Below are 19,213 nucleotides of genomic sequence, written 5' to 3' on the forward strand. Positions count from 1 at the left end.
AATTTAAAGGATATACAAGACATTACATTTAAATAGATTTGTGCAATTGGTTATGAATAGTTGATAGCGTTTCGCGGATATTGTGAGTTCAAAAAGTGTATTAACAAATAAAATGTTTCATTAATGTTCACCCACTGTTCACTTCGGTTGGACGAGCCACATTCATTTTGTTTTTCCACTTTTCGCTGCCAACTTCACTGCCCGCCGCACCCCCACCCCTCCTCTTTGGGCCCCTGGCCCCCAGAACCTCCCATCCACCGCCCCACCATGCAACTGTTCGCGCCGCGTCGCACTAATATCCGTCCTTGGCTCGTCTGTTCAACTTTGTCCCAGTTTTTCGCATTTTGTTGGCGCGCTTTGCCTCCACAAACGTTGGCGTTGCATTCTGTCTAAGTGTGAGTGTGCATTCGGCAGTGTGTGTGCCTGTGCCTGTGTGTGTCTGCCTGTGTTTGTGTGTGTATGCACATGTACTTGGAGCTGCCATGCGATTGTGTGCGTTTCGTGAGTATATATTTGTCTATTCATTTGGCGACGCGACTCAAATGCAATGTCTGTGAATCTGTTTGTGTCTGCATTGTGGGGCACATGTAATCTTTTATTTGCTGCCTATATATATACGTACACACACACACACACACACACACACACAAACACGCGCACAAGTAATCACGAATGTACACTCCTAGATATATACCTCGCATATATTCGTGACAAACTCACGCACAAAACGTTAAACTATGCGAAGAGTTGCATAGATAAGATACGCAGCTGTGGGGGAATGGGGGAGCGGCGGAAGAGGTGGGGAAGGGGACGGGCGGCTCCTGGTGGCTGTTGCATTGGGTTAGATGGGGAACGGGCGAGGAGGAGCGGGAGGGGCCCACTCATGCATCGCATTTGATGTCTGCTTTATAATTACTAGAATAATATCATTTAATTTATTTTTTCGCCGCTGCCTAACATAATGGAAGCGTTTGTCATTTCGGTTATTACAGTTTTTCGAAAGCGTACTTTATTGAACGGATGTCCATTATATGTACATACATACATGTATCGTGATGTATAGTGCATATTTACGCACTCGAGAGACAGCAATTAACCCAATAATGTTGGACGTTAAAATAGAAGCGGGGCTGTTTGGAAACACAGACCTGATGCCAAATTGTTTACGAATCCATACTAAATACAATGTGTAAATTTGATAATGAAATCTTAGCTTAATTTATAACTATTATGAATTTTATGAAGCACTGAGTGATTTTTCAACTTTTAAACTTATATATTACTATAAGCATTCCCGAAAACCGCTTTAAGTACAGAACTTTCTAGTTTTCATGCGCCGCCGAAGTGTATTACTCTATTTTGATTTCTTGTCTATGGCTTTGGTATATAGCATTTAAGTTGCGGTGGCCTTATGACACACATTCAGTGGTTAGGCTTATCTCGCGTATATGTAAAAAGTTTATTTTTGCCTTACTTATACGTAAGGCGATCTACTACAATAGTTTGAGCAAAAAGACAAAGAGTTAGCAACTGTTCCATCTTTGTCGTTGATCATAGTCCGAAAATAAACACCTAACAATCAGTCGTAAAAGATAAAATAAATCGAAGCCGCACTTTAAGCGTGTTGCTGAGTCAATATACCATATCTTCTAGAATCCACTAGAACCATTCTATCCATTGATAGTTCCCAGATATTTCGATGGGTTGGGCTGTATGTTCCTTGTCACAATCTGGACGATTATGTTTGACAGAGGTCGTTGAACCTGTTGCCGAATTGCTCATCTTTCTGCTGGCGTTTGGCCACAGTCTTGTAAGTTTCCATAAATTATCAGAATGAACAAATATGTGGTTTCTGCATTTTATAGTTTTCTAGGACACAGGCGAATGAACTTTCGGGAACCATAATAACACCAGGGAAAAAGAACACATTACTATATTTGCTTCCAGCAGACATACCAATATATTTCAAAATATTTGCATGCTCCACATACGGAATCTACATGGATATATGGGGGTGGGAATTGATGGGGAATTCCATGCCAAATTTAGTTTTTTTTTAGATAGTGCCATGCCTGGAAATGCTTAAAGAATTCTGTGTGCCTAGCTACGGCCATATTCATTACGAACATCTGTCAAATAATGGAAATTTTCGCAGGAATTTGTGTGCCCAAGAGTTCCTGTCCCCTCCATATCATACAAAAATGTCAGGAGTAAGTACAAACCCAGTTTGATATTCTACAGCATTAATATCATTGCGTACACGCATTGATATAACCTTTTAGAGGGACAAACTGTAGTTCTTATTAACCTGCGTATGACGAGTTTTAATTTTGGTCCATTCCTTATTATTGGGTAAAACAAGTGTTCAATTGTATTTTATTTGTTATTATAAAAAACAAGAGAGAACGCTATAGTCGAGTTCCCCGACTATCTGATACCCGTTACTCAGCTAGTGTAAGTGCGAAGGTGAGTCTTTAACACTGACAGTTTTTGGCGGTTTGTGGGCGGTACAGTGGGCGTGGCGAAAATTTTTTTGGCAAATAGATAGAAATTTACAAGACTAATACAAAAATGAAAAAATATCAAAACATTTTTCAAAAGTGTGGGCCTGGCAACGTTGGGCGGTTTGTGGGCGTTAGAGTGGGCGTGGCAAACAGTTTTTTTGCAAATCGATAGAAATTTACGAGACCAATACAAAAATGAAAAAATATTAAAACATTTTTCAAAAGTGTGGGTGTGGCAGTTTTGGGCGGTTTGTGGGCGTTAGAGTGGGCGTGGCAACATGAATCGACAAACTTGCGCTGCAACCTTCTAGCTTTAGTAGTTTCTGAGATCTCAGCGTTCATACGGACGGACAGACAGACGCACAGACGGACGGACAGACGGACATGGCCAGATCGACTCGGCTATTGATCCTGATCAAGAATATATATCTTTATATGGTCGGAAACGCTTCCTTCTGCCTGTTACATACTTTTCAACGAATCTAGTATACCCGAGTAACGGGTATAATAAAACAATAATGCTAGGTTTTTTTTATTTTCAATAAATATTTGCTCGAACTATATTGCATTGGTTTCATGTATCTATCATTTAGATACATTTGTACACATGTTTTACCACCTATTATGATCGATGTTAATTAGGAGCGATCATTATATATATTAACCTAAGCTAATACAGCCCAAGCTTTGTAAGTTTCGCATGAATTCTCCTAAATAACCTCAAGTTCTTCAAATAACCTCTCATAAAATGATCATGGGTCTAGTAAATGCTATTTATAGGGCTTTATCCCCTATTCCCAATCGAAAAAGGTAACGGTCGTGCAGAAAAGGAAGTCAAAAGTTCGGCGACTTTTCTACGACGAGCAATTAATGCGGCATTTACATGAGCGATAGAAGCCGTAATCGTGGAAATTCACGCAATAATTGTCAAACAAAGAATTTCCCTCCTTCTTTCGCTTTTTCCCTCTTCCTCTCCCTCTCATTCGCTTTTATGGCTCCAAAACTTTGACTGCACAAATAATAATTTCTGTTGGCTTGAAAAGAGAAATAGAAATGGGGGAGAAGTGGAAAAAGCCGTAGAAAGTATTGCCCATTGAATGTTGTTGTTTCTTTTATTTAGTTTCTTTTCTTTTCATGTTGTAATGCGCGTGGTGGGGGCAGCGCTGCCGGCTTCTCTGTCGTCGTCGACCGCGACGCACGCTCCCGCATACAGTAAACGAACGCTCCGCTCTCACGCACTCTCTTCCGCTCTCCCACTCCCCCATTTGGTCTATCGGAAAGTGCGTGTGTGTGCGTGCGTGCGAGTTGAATGACCGCCGAAAATAATTTTTTCCTCGATTTTAGACTTTTACTATGTTGACGCTGGCGATGATGATTGTGGATGTAGCTATGCACGCATGTGTGTGCTTTGGCGCTTCGCGCACAGACACACAGAAGCGAACTACTCATGCACAGGGGCGTGTGCAGCAGGGCTAGGGGGGGTTAGAGATATCTTAACTGGGCTTTTTGGGTGCAAGTCGCTTTGTACCAAATTTGCACCTTTCCGAATTAGCATTTTTTAGAATAAAGAACCCTTGAAGAAAACTACAGAAAAGTGTGCAAAGCTTCACAGTGGCTCTAAGCAGAAAGCTAGAAACCCCTTTCTACGCCCCTGGCCGCACGCACACTTTCTCAGTCAGTCAGAAATTTTGTAGCTCCATAGTTTTGGGTCTTTCGTTTGTTTCGAGTGTTAAACGGGCGTTCGCACTATCTCGCAGGGGCGGTGGGGGGAAAGGGGCGGGCCGGCCGGTTCGGGCTTGGGCCTGCATGGGTCGCTTTTTTCCACACATTTCTTTTTGTTTTATTTCGAAGGCATGTGTGTGTGTGAGCGGACTACACAATCAGCTAAAGCAACAGCAGCATTTCACTTTAACAAAACTTTTCGGTCTGGCTTTTTTGAATATTTTTTATTGTTGCCACTGCGCCGTCTCGCTTCCTCTGCAGCCAAGGGCCCATCTTGTCAACTCTTTCGCTTTTTAAATTTGGTTTTTGGCCGCTTTCTGTTTACGCCGCTAAATTTCTTTCTTTCACTTTGCCTACGTTTCTATCTGTTTCACCAACGGAAAGGCGAAGAAACACCAGCGAAACGCAGTAGCAGTGGCCAAAAAGTGAAAATTTCAATAATAAAATAAGAGTTGATTTTGCGGAAGTCGTAAAGGCAAATTGCATGCCAAAAGTAACAGTGACCAGCGCCAGAAAAAGCGACCCCTTTCCACGCCCCTGCAGCTGCCTTAATTACTTACACGCAACTCGGAAATCCCGGGGATAGATTGCTGCCCGCGATTAAGATTTATGTTAGAAATAATATCCTCCATGTTCCCGACTCAGGCCCTAATTGCATTCGCAGCTGACCTGCAAAGGGGTCAAAGCACCCCAATTAAATTCGAATTAAATCAGCTCCGCCTACTTAGCCTTAAGTCCTGCGAAGTATATATATTAGATGAGACAACTCCTTTAATGCAAACTTTTCGCTTTCTTTACCATTTCAACATTATCTTGGAAAACCCAAAATACATACGAAGTTAGTCTTCCTTTAAAATTTGTATGTGAACGGTATATCTATGTAATTCCTAAATCATTTAAACACTTTGACAGATAAAAATTCCTACTGAATAAACATCTATTTTTAAGAAACTCAACTCGGAATTATTAAATGTAAGTTGACTTAAGTAGCTGATTAAAGATCTTGACTCGTTTTGGAGAAAGCTTTGATCCTAAACATGTTTTAATTCATTCACTATAAAACCATAGTTTCCCTTTCCGCCGAATAAAAATAGCCACAACCGAGTCAATTGTACAGAGCAAAAAATACAAATCTGTTCAATAAGTGTAAAGTGCAATCAAATAAGCTAATTAACTTATACATAAACATATAACGCACACTCGCAAACGTGCAATTCATACATCTCCGCTCACATAGTATTATATTTATATGGCTTGTCGCAACTTTGTTGGTATTACAATATGTTTTTACGACTGACGCGCGAATTTTAATTCGCAAGTTTCTTTTCCATTTTATTTTATTATGATCCCCTTCTGTACGCTTTTTATGACACATGTGTTACATACACAATTTGTATCTTTTTATCTGAGGCAGCAGCGAAGAAAGGGCTTGCAGCCGTCTCTTTCCTGTTCTGCGATTGCCTTTCGATTGAATTAGTTGAATTGTCAATGCAAAAAAGCAGCAATCCAGTCGCACAAACAAACTCAAACACACGCAAGTGGGTTTCGTAATATTTTGGCTGTCTTTCTTCATTTACGAATTTCATGGATTTCCCTTAAATAATTTTTGTTGCTGTTGGCCAAGAAACCCGAGTGACTTTCACTCCAACAAAAACGCAAAATTAACGAAACAAAAAAAAACAGCCACTCATTTCGGGACCAACTGACTGACTGACTGACTGACTCCGCTCTGCCACATAAAACCAGCAACTTAACTGGATTTCATTAAGTTAATACTTTATTTTTCTGCTTTGCGCAATTCCCTTGTTGAATTTTGCGGGATGAAAGTTCACACTTGTCGCTTACTTAACTAGATGTCTTGAAATATATGCAAAATGGTCTGCAACCCTTTGAAGGACTCGAGTTTATGTATTTTTGCAGATTTTTGATATTTTATAGGCATTGGAGGGGTTGATAGTGTAGAATCATATTTCGATAGCTACAATCTAATAATATACGGTTTTGTTTGGTACTTAGTACCAAAGTTCTTAGTTCTTAAAACCATTTTCTTTCAATATCAGGTCCTGTTTCATTTTCGTAGCTTTCTTGGTTCGCCGCATATTCAACTAAACTAAGGCTTGAAATAATAACGATGGTTTACCTTTAATGGAACCGCTGGAGTTGTTTTGTCCCGCCGGCGATTGGACGTTGCTTTGACCGAGGTTGTTTGCGTGTGCTTCCAGTTTCGAAGTGACGCTGCTCCACATGTCAAACATACGTTGCGTATACATAATTATTAGTGGGAAATGCGAAGCTTTGGTGACGTTTCAAACGTTTGCCGGTGCTGTTGCTGATGTTATTGCTGTTGCTGTTGCTGTTGCTGTTGTTGTTGCTGTTGCTGTTGCCGCTGCAGTTGATTGGTGAAATAGTTGTAGTTGGAGCTGTAGCTGTAGTTATGTACACTTGGTATCAGTTGATGCAACCGCTGATGAACACGGGCACTCACACCGATGGCCATACGCGGCGTATGCGCAATCTGGCTGCTCTTTGCAGTCGAACGAACTCGGTTTTCGCTTAGATCTTAGTTTTGTTTCTTGTTTTGTAAATGTGTAAAACGTTGTATACAGTACTTAATATATAGATATATACTTTATGCAGCTGCCCTTCGGTTCCAATTGTATTAGCCAATTGTCTTATTGCACTTGGTCTTTACTTATGTTTTGTGGCTTGTGTTTTAGCTAGTCCGCAGATGCTTTCGTGAATGAATTTTCAGCGTTTTTCGCATTCAGTGTGAATCAAGAACTATCACAGTGTGTGTGGGTGTTTGTGAGACGGGGGCGGGGGGCGGTGTGAAGGGGCTTGCCAATCGATATATATGTATATATATTTGTTTTGTATATTGCTATATATCTATATGTATGTATATAATGATCTAACGTTGTCAGGCCTGTAGGTACTAAATTGTTGATGTTGTTTGGATCTGATGTTATATGTGGTTGCTGCCGCTTATTTATTGGGTTTCCTTATTAATTCGTTTATCAAACTATTTGTTAATAAGACACTTGTTCGCGTATGTATTAAACTTGTTTAGTTATCTATCGTTATCGTTTATTTAAAGCAATTTTCTATGATTTGATAATATCTACGAATCGAACGTCCAACTTTAGCCCTTTTGCAGTAAGTGCAGATTGTTGCTGTTGCTGCTGCTATTGTTATTGCTATTGAAGTTTTTGTTTTTGGTTGCTTTGGGCAGTTGTTGTTGCTGCTGCTTTATCACTTTCACTGCGTTGTTGTTGTTGTTGCTGCTGCTGCTGCTACGGTTGCTGTGATTTTTATTATGTTGATTGTTGGTGTTGTTGTTGCCGCTGCCGTTGTTGGTTTCCTTGTTGTTGCTGCTGCTATGCTCATTGTTTTGTCGATTTCTCTGTTTTGCTTGATTCCAAATCAAAATTTCCAAAAATACGAAAATTTCACGACAATTAATTCCGGAAGACATTTAGGCGCAATCTGTTTCTCATCGATTCGAACTGTCGCTGCCGTGGAAACGTTCATCGGTTTGTTTTCAGTGTATGTTTTATTCAAACCCCCAGCCTGAACACTTTAATGTACAAAATGGTTTGGCCAGTTATGTAAATACTTTTGCTACGCACTGTCAGCCATGGCCAAATCATGGCATTCAGCATATTGCTCGGGAATGATGTCTGCAAGATGGGAAATCGATAAACAAATTGCCAAGATCGTCGATATTCCGATAACGAAGATCGTTCGATAATTGCCCAAGTGTGTGTGTGTGTCGATATAGACTTTTTTTAAAATAATTTATTTTTTAAACTTAATTTCGATTATGTTCACAAAAAGGAAAGCACAAAATGCATCAGACATTTCATCTTCCATATTTTCCCTTGTCGCAACATAAAGTGAAATTTCGAAGTTCCGGCATGTCTATACAATAAAGTTAACTGTTTGCCAATTATAGGAGTGGATTCCCAATTTAGTAAAACTGACAGCTTTCAAAGTTCTATTATGTAAAGGAACGTGAGGTGTTCCATGCCCCTTGGAACCGAAGTGTTATATATAAATAGTTAAAATCCTGCAGTAAATCCTTTTACCCATACCAAAACAAAAATCAAATGAACTGATATAATGTCTCATGCAATGCGGTGTCCATTGGTAATCGATGTTTTCCCCTGTGCAGGCATCGCAATTCAGGAACTGTGCCGAACCCCGTGCTCTCCCTTTTTTCGGTTGGCAACTCCCTTCGGCGGCTGATGTCTGTATGGACATGAGCATGGAAAATCGATAGAGACATGGGACTTAAGGGTGCCCAGACAGACGATGGGTGCTGCGGGGAAGGAGGGGGTCTCTAATGGGGAAAAACTGTGAAATGCAGCGCATAAATCTCGTCGCCAAGCATAGTGGGTGTGTTAGTGCGGGTAAACATAGAAAAAAGTTCTATGACCCAAAGCTCAAACACACGCACACCCACACACACAGGGAAACAGAGAAAAAGCGAGCGACAAACGAGCCGGCAAACCCAATGAATATAAAAACATTTTTACTTTTCTCTCACTCTTTTTTGAAGGGGGTTGCGGAGGGGGGCCTTTTGGGGAGTGTAATCACTTTGCTGGTGGTTTGGGGGTGGCTTTGGGTGGCCATGCGGAAGCCTCTGGCAGACATATAAAATACGTCACCAAAGCGACAGCAACAACGCTGAAATTGTGCCAGCTCAGAAGCAGAGAGACGGGGCGCGAAGGGAGAGAAGGACAGAGAGAGAGAGAGAGAGAGGGAAATTTACATATAGACAAAACGCAAAGAAAACGCTGAAAAGAAAATGAAAATGAATAGCCGCACAGTGGAAATGAAAAATTCTCTCGCAGCGACAACGAACTTACTAACGGTACTAAAGCTAACGAGCCGGTCAAACCGATGATGAAGCAGCGCGAAAGAGAAAGAAGGTGAGAGCGGAGAGATTTGTCGGTGGGGGGAGAAGGGCAGAAGCCGAAGGCGGTTACAGTTACAACAGCAACAGAGCGACAGCAAAGCAGACGACAAAGTTTACAAGGCAGCGCTGCCGGCGTCGCAGTCGCAGCACTGCTTGTACTGTTGCTGTTGCTGTGTTGTTGTTGCTGCTGCCGTCGCAGTACGTTGACGCCGACGAAAAAGACCAATGACCTATGGGTGGGCCATGCCGCTGCCCCCACTTTTCCGCCTGGGACTTCTGCTTAGGCTGTTTTCCGCCTCTACACGGCAAGAATATCAGTCTTAATCAGCAAATTGGTAATCCCGTTACTTGTCATCACCCTGTAGAGAATGTATCTTTAAGATACGCATTTCCTTGAGTTATTGATAATAAAAGAATAATATTGAAAAGCTCGTGTAGTCATTTAGTTCTAACAGTTGTCTTACATTTTGAATCTTAACTACTATACGACATATTATACGACATTGTACGTTTGTTTTGTACCCAATCGACTGATATGAAATCAAAAAAATGTTGTCTTAATGGCTTGATATTGAAACCAACAAAAGGAGTAATATCAATTTCACGCAAAACAAAACTTTTGAAAAGGCACTCTAACTCAGAACGAAGCCAGCGGAACTACTTTTCTCTGCGTGTAAAAGAAGTTGTTGTTGTTGCTGGGGTGGCACACTTATGGGGCGACACATGCAGTAAGCGTGTGTGTGTGTGCTTAGCAATGTTGTTCCACTAACGGTAATGCAAACAGTCGACTAAACAGGCAGGAGGAGCAGCAGAACCGGGGGAACAGGAGGCGCAGAGTGGGTGGTGCTGGCGACGACCGACTTTGCTCTGCTGTGAACTCGCCTGAACTGGAAAGTCGGTGCAAGTACTCGTACTGCCGCCTCTAAACTGCTTCTAACGACAACAATAACAATTGTTGATAATCATAAGTTGCCACAATGGACACAGACAGACAACTGCAGCGGCAACAAAGGGCCACAAGCTGTGGACAAGAAAAGGGCATATCATCTCGGCTTTGTGCCCGGAGATTCGGGCTCCAAGATCTCCGCGGAGGATGCAGCTAAACGGCAAAGACAATGGACCCAAAAGAATTGCCTGGCTAACATATACTCGGAGCGGAGCCCTATGAAAAATTGCGAAAGCCTTTTAGCTGACAGTTGGCCAAAGTTGCTCCAGAATGGGGTTGTTAATTGGGGGATACTTATATGGGATGCCAAGTAAGCTGAGTAATCGATTCCAGGACTAGGAAACCATAGCTCAGGAATTTGAACCTTTTAAAGCACGAAACATTAATTTTATCGTCTTGAAACATCTTGTTGTTTTAAGGAAGGTTTAAGTATTAAAAAATAGTATTATGCAAATCTAAAACTTTACCCTTTCAGCATTTTGGTTTTGATAGTATCGAAACATAAAAAAACATTGATCTGTAGACTTTGAGCCAGTTACATTTGTAAACAATATTGTACTAGAAATGAAATGTGAAATCTACTAGTCCAGCCCGTAGCTCAGCCAGTTGAAACAAAAATATCGAATCATTCAATTAAATTTCATCGCCTTGCATTTACTTATTGCAGTTTTAGACACGTGTACTTAATAAACCACCAAGTGCTAACAAATACAAATGTATAGAAGCGAACGAGCCTAAACGATGCCATAAATTTCTTTTCCCAATCATCAAATCCCCGATCGTGTGATATATCCGAAAACTGGAGGTTAGCCATCCAATTAGAGGCAAATAGATTATTCCAATAAATTATCCAATTTGCGGGCGGCGAAGGCGGCTTTCGCCGTGTTGCGATGAGGGATTTCCTCGATGGATTTTTGAATTTTTCGTTTTGGTTAACAATATTTATATATCCTTGTGGCACACACACACACTCTTTCGGCACGTTGCGCTTACACATACACGGAGATTGGCTTTGTTTTTGTTGCACAATGTCGTGGTGGAGGCTGTGGGGGATCCTCCCGGGATTTTCGGGAGTATTACGTCACTGGCACTTCCGTTTCCGTTTTTTACTCGCGGAGAGAGGGCGCGCAATTGCAGTTGCAGTTGTAGGCACGATGTGGAATTTGAATGCACACGATATTGATTGATTGACTGGTACTGTATATAGCGATATATGTATGTAGGCGTATTCTATAATTTTGTTGTGATCTGAAACCGAACAAACTTCATCTGCCGCCGCATGTTGCAAGGCCGTAATTTATCATATTTTACTATTATTTTTTCAATACACTGGCACACACTCGCTCTTCGTAGTTTTGCCTTTTGAGTAATTTTATGCTTTTTGGGGGCTTTTTTCCCGGCAGAGTGGGGGTGGTGAGACGTTTTGGGGGATTTAAGGGGCAAAACGCATAGGCACACGCACACACACACGCACGGCGCACACACACGAGCGATGGGAAATGAAAACGGTACAGAGTATAAACAACAACAACAAATAATTAATAATAAAGATACAACGCGCCACGCATCGTAACCCGCCGCCGCGAAACGCTCAATACGAGGTGTAGCTGAAGAGTGCCGCAAAATGTTATCGACTGTTCGTTGTCGTCGTGCCGCGGCAGCGACGCTGGCGGCGCAGCAGCAGCGCCGCAATGCGGCAGCAGAGCTCGTGCTCCCCAAATGAAAAGAGAAGGAGACAGCGAAAGAGCGCGAGAGAGAGAAGTGGGTATATGTGTCTCTGTGCCGATGACTTCTTCAGTTCGCTGCCCCAAGCCGCCTCCCCGCTGCCGCCATCACACCCACTTTTGCCTCGTCCGCTTTGTGCCGTTCATTCGCTATGGCAACCGCTCGGCGAAGAAAAGAGTCACAATCAGCTGTTATCTCCGCTCTCTCTTTTTACAACAGGGGTGCTTAAGAGAGGGAGCTTTTAACGCTTCCTTCGATTAGCAGGTCAATTGCTTTTTAGGCCAAAATGTGTGCACTGCAGTTGCGAGCAACTTAATTGCACTTCTTACTTGTAGTTTCCAATCCTTTTTCTGGGCGGAAGTGGCAACAGGCCCTAATTTATACCGCTTAAGTCCTGCCAACCAGCTTTTAATAATTAAAAGGGCTTTGGGACTCTTAAATTGGTCTGATACAATTATTTTATTAACTATGATTAAGTAGGTTTAATAAATTACGTATTAAATTATTAAATTCATCATCATTAAGAACTGTGTAGAAATATGTGGAGATATTTTAATAGATCAGATCATTTCTGGCAATGTTTTCTTTGAATAAGTTGCGCCATAAGGTAGGCAAGAGCTTTTGCACTAGCGCAGTGATTAGAGGGTATCTTATAGTCGAATGCTTTACCCTTATTTTAATATTTCAGGGTAGATTGCTAACAGGGAAAATTTCCTAATTTTGTAACCTGCTATGTTGACAGTCAAATTATAATTTAGAATTTGTTAACGGCGTAGGTAAGATATATATAATTATTTTATCAAGTACGTATTGTTGCAGTTTGCAGTAATGCATACATTTACTTGGAATAGTGTATCCACAATAGGGTTCCTTTACTCAAATGTAAATCTTGTTACTCTGCGAATCTGCATTATAAAATGATAGATGGTTATATGTTAGAGCGCTTTCAATTAAGTTTTGCATGCGGAATCTCAGTTCTTAGACAATGAAGCCACAATAAACTGGGTTAAGTCCCAGAGTGATGCATTTTTTATGGATATAAAATTAATATATTAATTTTATAAATATTCAAACCATTACGTCTGGCACAAATAAATTTAGAAATCAAAAAAATCATCGAACAGTCAAGGTGAACTGCACACGGAGTTTGCTGGCCAATTAAAAATGTTAAAATTAGTTTAAGTCATTTGGCAACTTGCTTTCGAAGTTTGCCAAAATGAAAAGCAAACCAAAATATCAAAATAAAAAAGTTAACTTCCATGTAAATGTTGAAAAAAATACAAACTTCGCTCAGTTATAAATTAATATATCGTTTACGATAATTTATGTATTTTCGTTGACGTCCAATACTAAAACCATTAGCTTTGCATCTCGCAGATACAAAGATACATGTGTCCGCCGCATAATTGGAATTTCGCATAGACGAGAAAGAGATGAGCTGGTTACGAAATCGTCGGGCAATATCGATGAAGTTTGGCAAAATCGAAAATATGATAATGAAACTTCGCCACGCTCGATTGGAGACCAAATCCCATGCGGAGCTGGCCTGTCTAATAGCCACGGATCCAGGTCCAGACGACCAGGTCGGCCAATAAGCGGAAGATTCATGCATGAAATGCAAAGCGTTGTCCAACCAAATTATAATGAACCTGGCTCCGGATTCATATGGGAAATTACAACAACACACACTCCCAATGTGCCCCATCGCAAAAGTGATAGTGCGAATATACATATCTATATCTCGTAATCCGCCGATTGCAACATCTAAGTCGACGGCGACAACGCGCCGAACTGCCAAAGTCCATCGACCACGTTCAGGGTCGCCTCATCTGCAGAAAGGTTCGGATGAAGAAAACCTTTATGTTTTAGCTTTGCATTTTTATTTTTTTTGCCAACTACCATTATGTGGGCTAATCATTGTCGAATCCGCTTGTGTTAGGGGGCTCTAAACGGGTCTTAAAAACCATTTGAAAAACTTCACATGATGGGTACTTTACCAATCGACAATTTTTAAATTCCCTTGAAATTTATAATAGTTTTTATATTTCGGATATTCGTTATTTTAATTTTAATCTATTGGTAACAACATATGCCCTATCTATGTTATTTTATGCTTGTTTTACTTAAGATCTGGTATATGAATCATCAAGATTTTAAGAACAATTAAAAGTACAAGCGAACATATTGAAATCATATAGAATTTTAAGCTTAACAAGTTGTGTTTCCAATGCATTACAAAACCCTGTTTCACCTCTAGCCAAATAAAACTACAAGAGAACGTTCATCAGATTTGGTGATCGGTCAGCTTCTGGAATTGGGAGAGCAGTTAATCTGAGAAACAAATCGATTGATCTGTTCCTTGCTATACCCATAGCAATTAGGTAACGATTCATCGCCTCGATCATCAATCATGGGACCAGAAAACCCGACGTTTTGGCCACCGCCCCAGCCCGCTAATGAGCCATGCTAGTGGATACGTAGGCCCCCAGCGCCAAGATATCAACAGAAACTATAAAATATAGATCAATCTTGACCAAAACTGTAGGGCTTCTGCATGAGAAGTCGTGTCAGTGGCTGACACTCATTTGTAGTCATCAAGTGAACCGAGTCGAGGGAGCAGACTCAACTCGCAGGCCCGAGGCGCTGCCAAATCAATTTTTCAGCTTAGCCGCCCCGCGCCCAAAGCCCGTCCGCTGCTTGGTTGCTTACACTGGAAAAAACCGTTCTTTATGAAGAAATCACATGTCCTTAATGAAAACATAAAGGCCCCTGTCTTGCAGAAAGGTAAATCTTAAGATATTTACACGAAGAATTCTTCTATCTTAACTTAAAATATAATTTTTAACATTTATAATCAATTATAATCAGTGATTATATTACTGTTTTTTATTTTCCTTATACCTTTATATAGATCCACAAGCTTGAAACTTGGATTGCTATTTCCCGACTGACTCCCACCTCAGCCCTATTTTCCAGTGTAAAAACGTTCATTCTGTTCTAGCCAGCTTGAGTTTCGCTCTCAGTCCGTTTGAGCCTCCATTGAGGTAACTGTATAGTTTGTAGTTGACGTTTTTACCGCTAAGGTTCGTGCTACGGTAAAAAATGAGGGGCCGAGCAGAAGAACGGTGGTGGTGTTGCTGCTGTGCCGCAACAGCAGTAAAGCGAATATGCCGAGGCAGGGGGAATCGCAAAAACAGCTAACAGAACCTAATGATAAAGAACGCCATCTAGACTTGGCCAAAAGCTAGTCAGCCTAGCAGCGGCTTATTTAGTATGTCAAAACATGTTTTTGTTGCTGCTTGTATCTGCTAGTATATGCTTGTATCTGCGTGTGTGTTGGTGATGGTGATAGTGTTGGTGTTGGTGTTGGTGTTGCCGCTGTTTGTTGACTATGGAAAGTGGGCCACATGCCCGTAGCTGTTGGTGTAGCTACTTTGCTGCGGCTGCTGCGGCTACTTCTGCTGCTGCAGCCACACAAAGGTGAATAGCCAATAAATCGAGGCTTGTAAATTGAAATTCTTTTTAGCATGGGGTGTGTACACCGTTCAGTATACACAGTACACCTGTTGTTGCAGTTGCTGGTGTTGCTGGTGTTGCCGCTGCTGCTGTCGCTGTCGCTGATGTGTTGCTGATGTGTCAGCCTGTTAATTGCCGCTGCCTGGGATGCTTGCGCAATGGGCGAGCGTTCATTTGCATAGCTCGGATTCTGGCGGGGGAGGGGGTGGGGGCTTTGGGGGATATGGGTACGATTATCCGAACCAGCGCTGATCGTTGGTGGTCGCTCTGGGCGAGTGCTCACTGTGGTTAGCCGGCGGTTATTCGCCTGCACTTGCAACAAGTGGAATTCTCGCCGAGTTTTCTGGGGTGCGAACTCATCATTCGCGGAATCCTTGACTTAAGTTCTTTCAAATATTTGCCACAATCACCCACGACGGCTTATTGAAACTCTTTAACGTTTGTGCCATAAAAAATCGCAAGTAACGGGCAAGAGTTTGCAAAGCATGGCCTCTGCATATGCATTTGGATATATTACCAGAAAATACATTAAACATCCCTAAATTGACTAAGCAATTGTTAAGAGTTGCACTGAAACTTACCTGTCATGGCTCCATTGCTGCTACTGCTGCTGTGTTCTCGGCTGTTGTCTCTGGCCGATGTTGCACTTGCTGTTGCTGCTGATGTTGCGGATGTTGCAGATGGCGCAGATGTTGCTGATGTTGCCGTTGATGTGGCAGCGGGCTTCTGAGCCGTGAGCGGTAGCATTGGCGGAGGAGTTCGGTCCTTAGTGCGCTTTAGTGTGCCCTCCTGACTGGCGTTGCTGGCCATGTTCTTGCACACAGAACTGATATTGCTGATGCTGCTGAAGCTGCTGAGACTGCTGAAGCTGCTGGAACGCGCCAATGCCGGTGGATCCGATAGGAATTTCACCTGATGCTGCTGCTGCTGCTGTTGTTGTGGCCGCGACTGTGCTGGCCTGGTGGTGGCCAATCTCTTGGGCGCCGGAGGCTCTGGCTCAGTCTCATCCTCGGGCTCGCCCTCCGCCTCGAGCTCAGTCTCGAGATCGTTCTCCAAGTCCGGCTGCACGGTGGCTATGATGGTGCCATCCTCGTTGGCCTGCTCGAAGCAGACGTCCAGCAAGGTGGCACCGCCACCAGCCTGTAAGCCGGCAATATCCTTGAGATCTATCCAGCTGGCTCCCAGCTTATCCGCGTCACTGAGGGGCAAGCTCAGCACCCTCGTGTCGCCCTCGTCCACGATGTGGAAGGATTGCGTGGGCTCGATCTTGACGATGATGGGCTGATTGGCCAGGATTTGAGCGGGTGGCGCACTGCCCAGCAAACTGGCCATATTCTCCTCCTCCTCGTCGGCGGCCTCCAGTTCACTGAGTTGCTGCTCGATCTGCAGGTAAGTGCTACTGCTGGAGTTGGCTGCCACTCCCGACTGCTGCTTCAGCACGTCCAGCTTGAGCACCGTGCACTTGTCGGTCTGCTGATACTGGTGCTGCTGTTGGGGGCGTGGCAGCAGGGTCAGGGCGGGAGCTCCCGATGTGCCAGAACCTTCCGCAATAAAGGCCAGGGGGGGAGAGGTGCCCGTGGACTTGGTGGACACACTCCTGGACGTCTGGATCAGCTGGGGCAGGGCTGCGGGTGCCGCACTGCCGCCAGCAGCACCAGAGGCAGCGCCACCACTTCGGGCCACAATGGTGGTGGAGACGGGCAGCGGGATTATCGAGATGGAGGGCACCTTGCTGCGCAGATTGGCCACCGCCGCTGCCGTGGCGGCATCGGTTCCAATGTACGTTGGACCGCCGCTCGAGGACTTGCTGCCGCCGGCGGGCTTGGCCTGCTGTATCAGCAGGAGATCTCTGGGCCTATCCGTAGTGGCGGCCGTTTACTCACAAAGGCTCTCAAATGTCCGGGTTTCGCGTCCGCTTTAAACACTAAACACTCACACTTTCACTTGGTTCATTGCTTGGGTTTCTTCTGCTATGCTTGTATTTGTTACTTGTTATTTTGTTATTTTGTTTTTTGGGTGTAGAAGCACAACATCGAAATAAATTGAAAATCAGCCTTACGAAAGTGCACTTAAAAAATTGTCGACTAAACAAGTTCATTCATACTGCTTTGCCTCGATTGCTTGTCAATTGGTGTAGATACCCCAGAAGGGGTGGCTTAATGAGGGGTTGGGGTTTTGAAATGGGGGCTAAAAGGGGCGTAGTGGGGTCTGCAGATGCACCTGTGCGTTTCGATTCGTTCGGTTCGTTTTTGGTTCGTTTTGCAGCTGGAAATACGCGTCGTATACTTAACGTGACTTTGTGCGATGCATAGAGTTTGGCTTTTCGATTAATGCTTTCCACTTGTGTTGGTTTTTGAGTACATTTCGGCTAGTCTTTTGGTTTATGGTTATGTTTAACTTTACTTCGCTGGCTAATATGCAGCAATTGTTGCTGTGCATCGGTGACTGAGCCTGCTTCTGTATCTGTGTCCTCCGCGTTTGCCTGTGGTCGTTGTCATCCTCGTTTTCGTATCCTGCTGCTGCTGTTGTTGCTGCTGTTGCTGTTGCTGCTGATGTTGCTGCTGCTGTTGCTGTTGCTGCTGCTGTTGTTGCTGCACATGCAACGCGTCGCCGCTGGATGGCTGCAAGGCTGCGCTGCAGCATTCGGTAGTGCCAGCGCCATTGGAACCCGACCACGTCAAAACAGTTGGAAGTGTGCCTCTGGATCTGGATGTGGATGTGCCAATGTTGCTGTTGATTTCCCACATCGCGGCACGCAACCCTATGCAACCACCACCTCGGGCACCACCTCCATCCTCGCAGCAACAACAACCACCAGCTGTGTGGAAAGTGGCTTTAATAATCGATTTTTCAGCGGCACACTTGCGAATCAATATTTGGCAAACAGGAGCAACGCTGCAGCTTTCCCTTTCCCGAATCGTATTTCTATCCCTTAGGTTCTACATAAACGAAGCACTGTTTTCAGTGTATTTCACTTGTGCTTGCGGTGCTGGGTTCACTGTTTCAATATTTATATTTTCACTTTCAGAGATTTGTGGCTAAATGCACCGCGCGCGTTTTTTGTGACTCCTTTTTGTCGATTTTGAGAAGCAGCTGACCGGAGCTGCGTCCTTTACAGGAATGTGTCCCAAATTCGAGTGCCACAAACACAGTTCGTTCTGCCGCTGCACAAACTTTCCGTTTCGTGGGGGTTGCGCCTCAGTTTCTGGGAAAAGGAAAAACCGAGTGTGTGTGTGCGTGTGTATCCGCATGCAAGTTGAAAAATGGGACTCGCTGCGAACTGCTGCGAAAATAGGGTTAGTAGGCATAATGCCAAGTGCATAGCCAGGAAAAACTGGAAGCCACAACACGAAGGAAAACGAGCACAGTCGAACGTTTGTTGCGCAGCTTTTCCACCCTTAAAATGTCAGCGGGGCACGCGGGCTGGGGGTCAGGAAAATTCCCGTCGTGGTGAGAAAGCGTCACGGGAAATTTCTGCACGCTCGAGGTTGAAATTCCAATGGCGGGAAAATTTAAACGAGTCTTGTGTGTTTGACTTTCGACATTTACTCAACTAAAAACTAAAACTGCCATTTACAAAAGTTGTATAATTTCAAAGAGCAATTTATTATTCAGTAGAATTTCCACTAGATATATGTATGTTTTTGTTTTTATTTGCTACATACAATTTGAAAGCAATAGTTTGATAACTTAAACAGGAATAGTTTGTAAGGTAAAACGTGTTTTATTTCGCTGTGTGCATATTATTTGTAATATATTGGTAAAATTTTGTTTATAAATTAAATGTGTGGAGCCCAAATAAACTATTTTCATATTCAAGATTTTTCACCAAATACCATTGATGTTGTGGTCCATAATGATAAAATCGAAATAAATAAT

At 43.0% G+C, this 19,213-nt stretch overlaps 3 protein-coding genes across 6 annotated transcripts in view; all 3 read right to left on the bottom strand.

Moving 5' to 3' along the window:
• The window catches only part of LOC120458323 (probable nuclear hormone receptor HR3), a 29,607-nt gene extending 12,433 nt beyond the window's left edge, over positions 1-17,174 (bottom strand). For 2 of the 3 annotated variants that reach the window (XM_039645940.2, XM_039645939.2), the window contains exon 1: positions 15,916-17,174. In XM_039645940.2, coding sequence (XP_039501874.1) covers positions 15,916-16,666 — 751 coding nt within the window. In that variant the 5' untranslated portion in view covers positions 16,667-17,174. Of the gene's footprint in view, positions 1-6,366; positions 7,322-15,915 lie in introns of those variants that run through there. The other variant, XM_039645941.2, reaches the window with a different exon arrangement.
• Positions 7,354-11,688, bottom strand: LOC122756661 (putative uncharacterized protein DDB_G0283779). 2 transcript variants are annotated; one of them, XM_044006886.1, is made up of 2 exons: positions 11,093-11,688; positions 7,354-7,906 (listed from the first exon to the last, which is right to left on the bottom strand). In XM_044006886.1, the coding sequence occupies exon 2, from the start codon at positions 7,699-7,701 to the stop codon at positions 7,369-7,371; it is 333 nt and encodes a 110-aa protein (XP_043862821.1). In that variant the 5' UTR covers positions 7,702-7,906; positions 11,093-11,688; the 3' UTR covers positions 7,354-7,368. The 2 variants fall into 2 exon arrangements, with proteins under 2 accessions (XP_043862821.1, XP_043862822.1); XM_044006887.1 differs by having other exon boundaries at positions 11,087-11,688.
• Positions 17,175-17,197: 23 nt separating the features above from the next.
• On the bottom strand, positions 17,198-18,718 carry LOC120458326 (probable serine/threonine-protein kinase DDB_G0281745). Its single transcript, XM_039645944.2, has one exon. It carries the CDS (start codon positions 18,079-18,081, stop codon positions 17,746-17,748), a length of 336 nt encoding a protein of 111 aa, XP_039501878.1. The 5' UTR covers positions 18,082-18,718; the 3' UTR covers positions 17,198-17,745.
• Positions 18,719-19,213: the final 495 nt, after the last annotated feature.

The sequence above is a fragment of the Drosophila santomea genome, chromosome 2L (genome assembly GCF_016746245.2).
Source record: "Drosophila santomea strain STO CAGO 1482 chromosome 2L, Prin_Dsan_1.1, whole genome shotgun sequence".
Taxonomy (NCBI): domain Eukaryota; kingdom Metazoa; phylum Arthropoda; class Insecta; order Diptera; family Drosophilidae; genus Drosophila; species Drosophila santomea.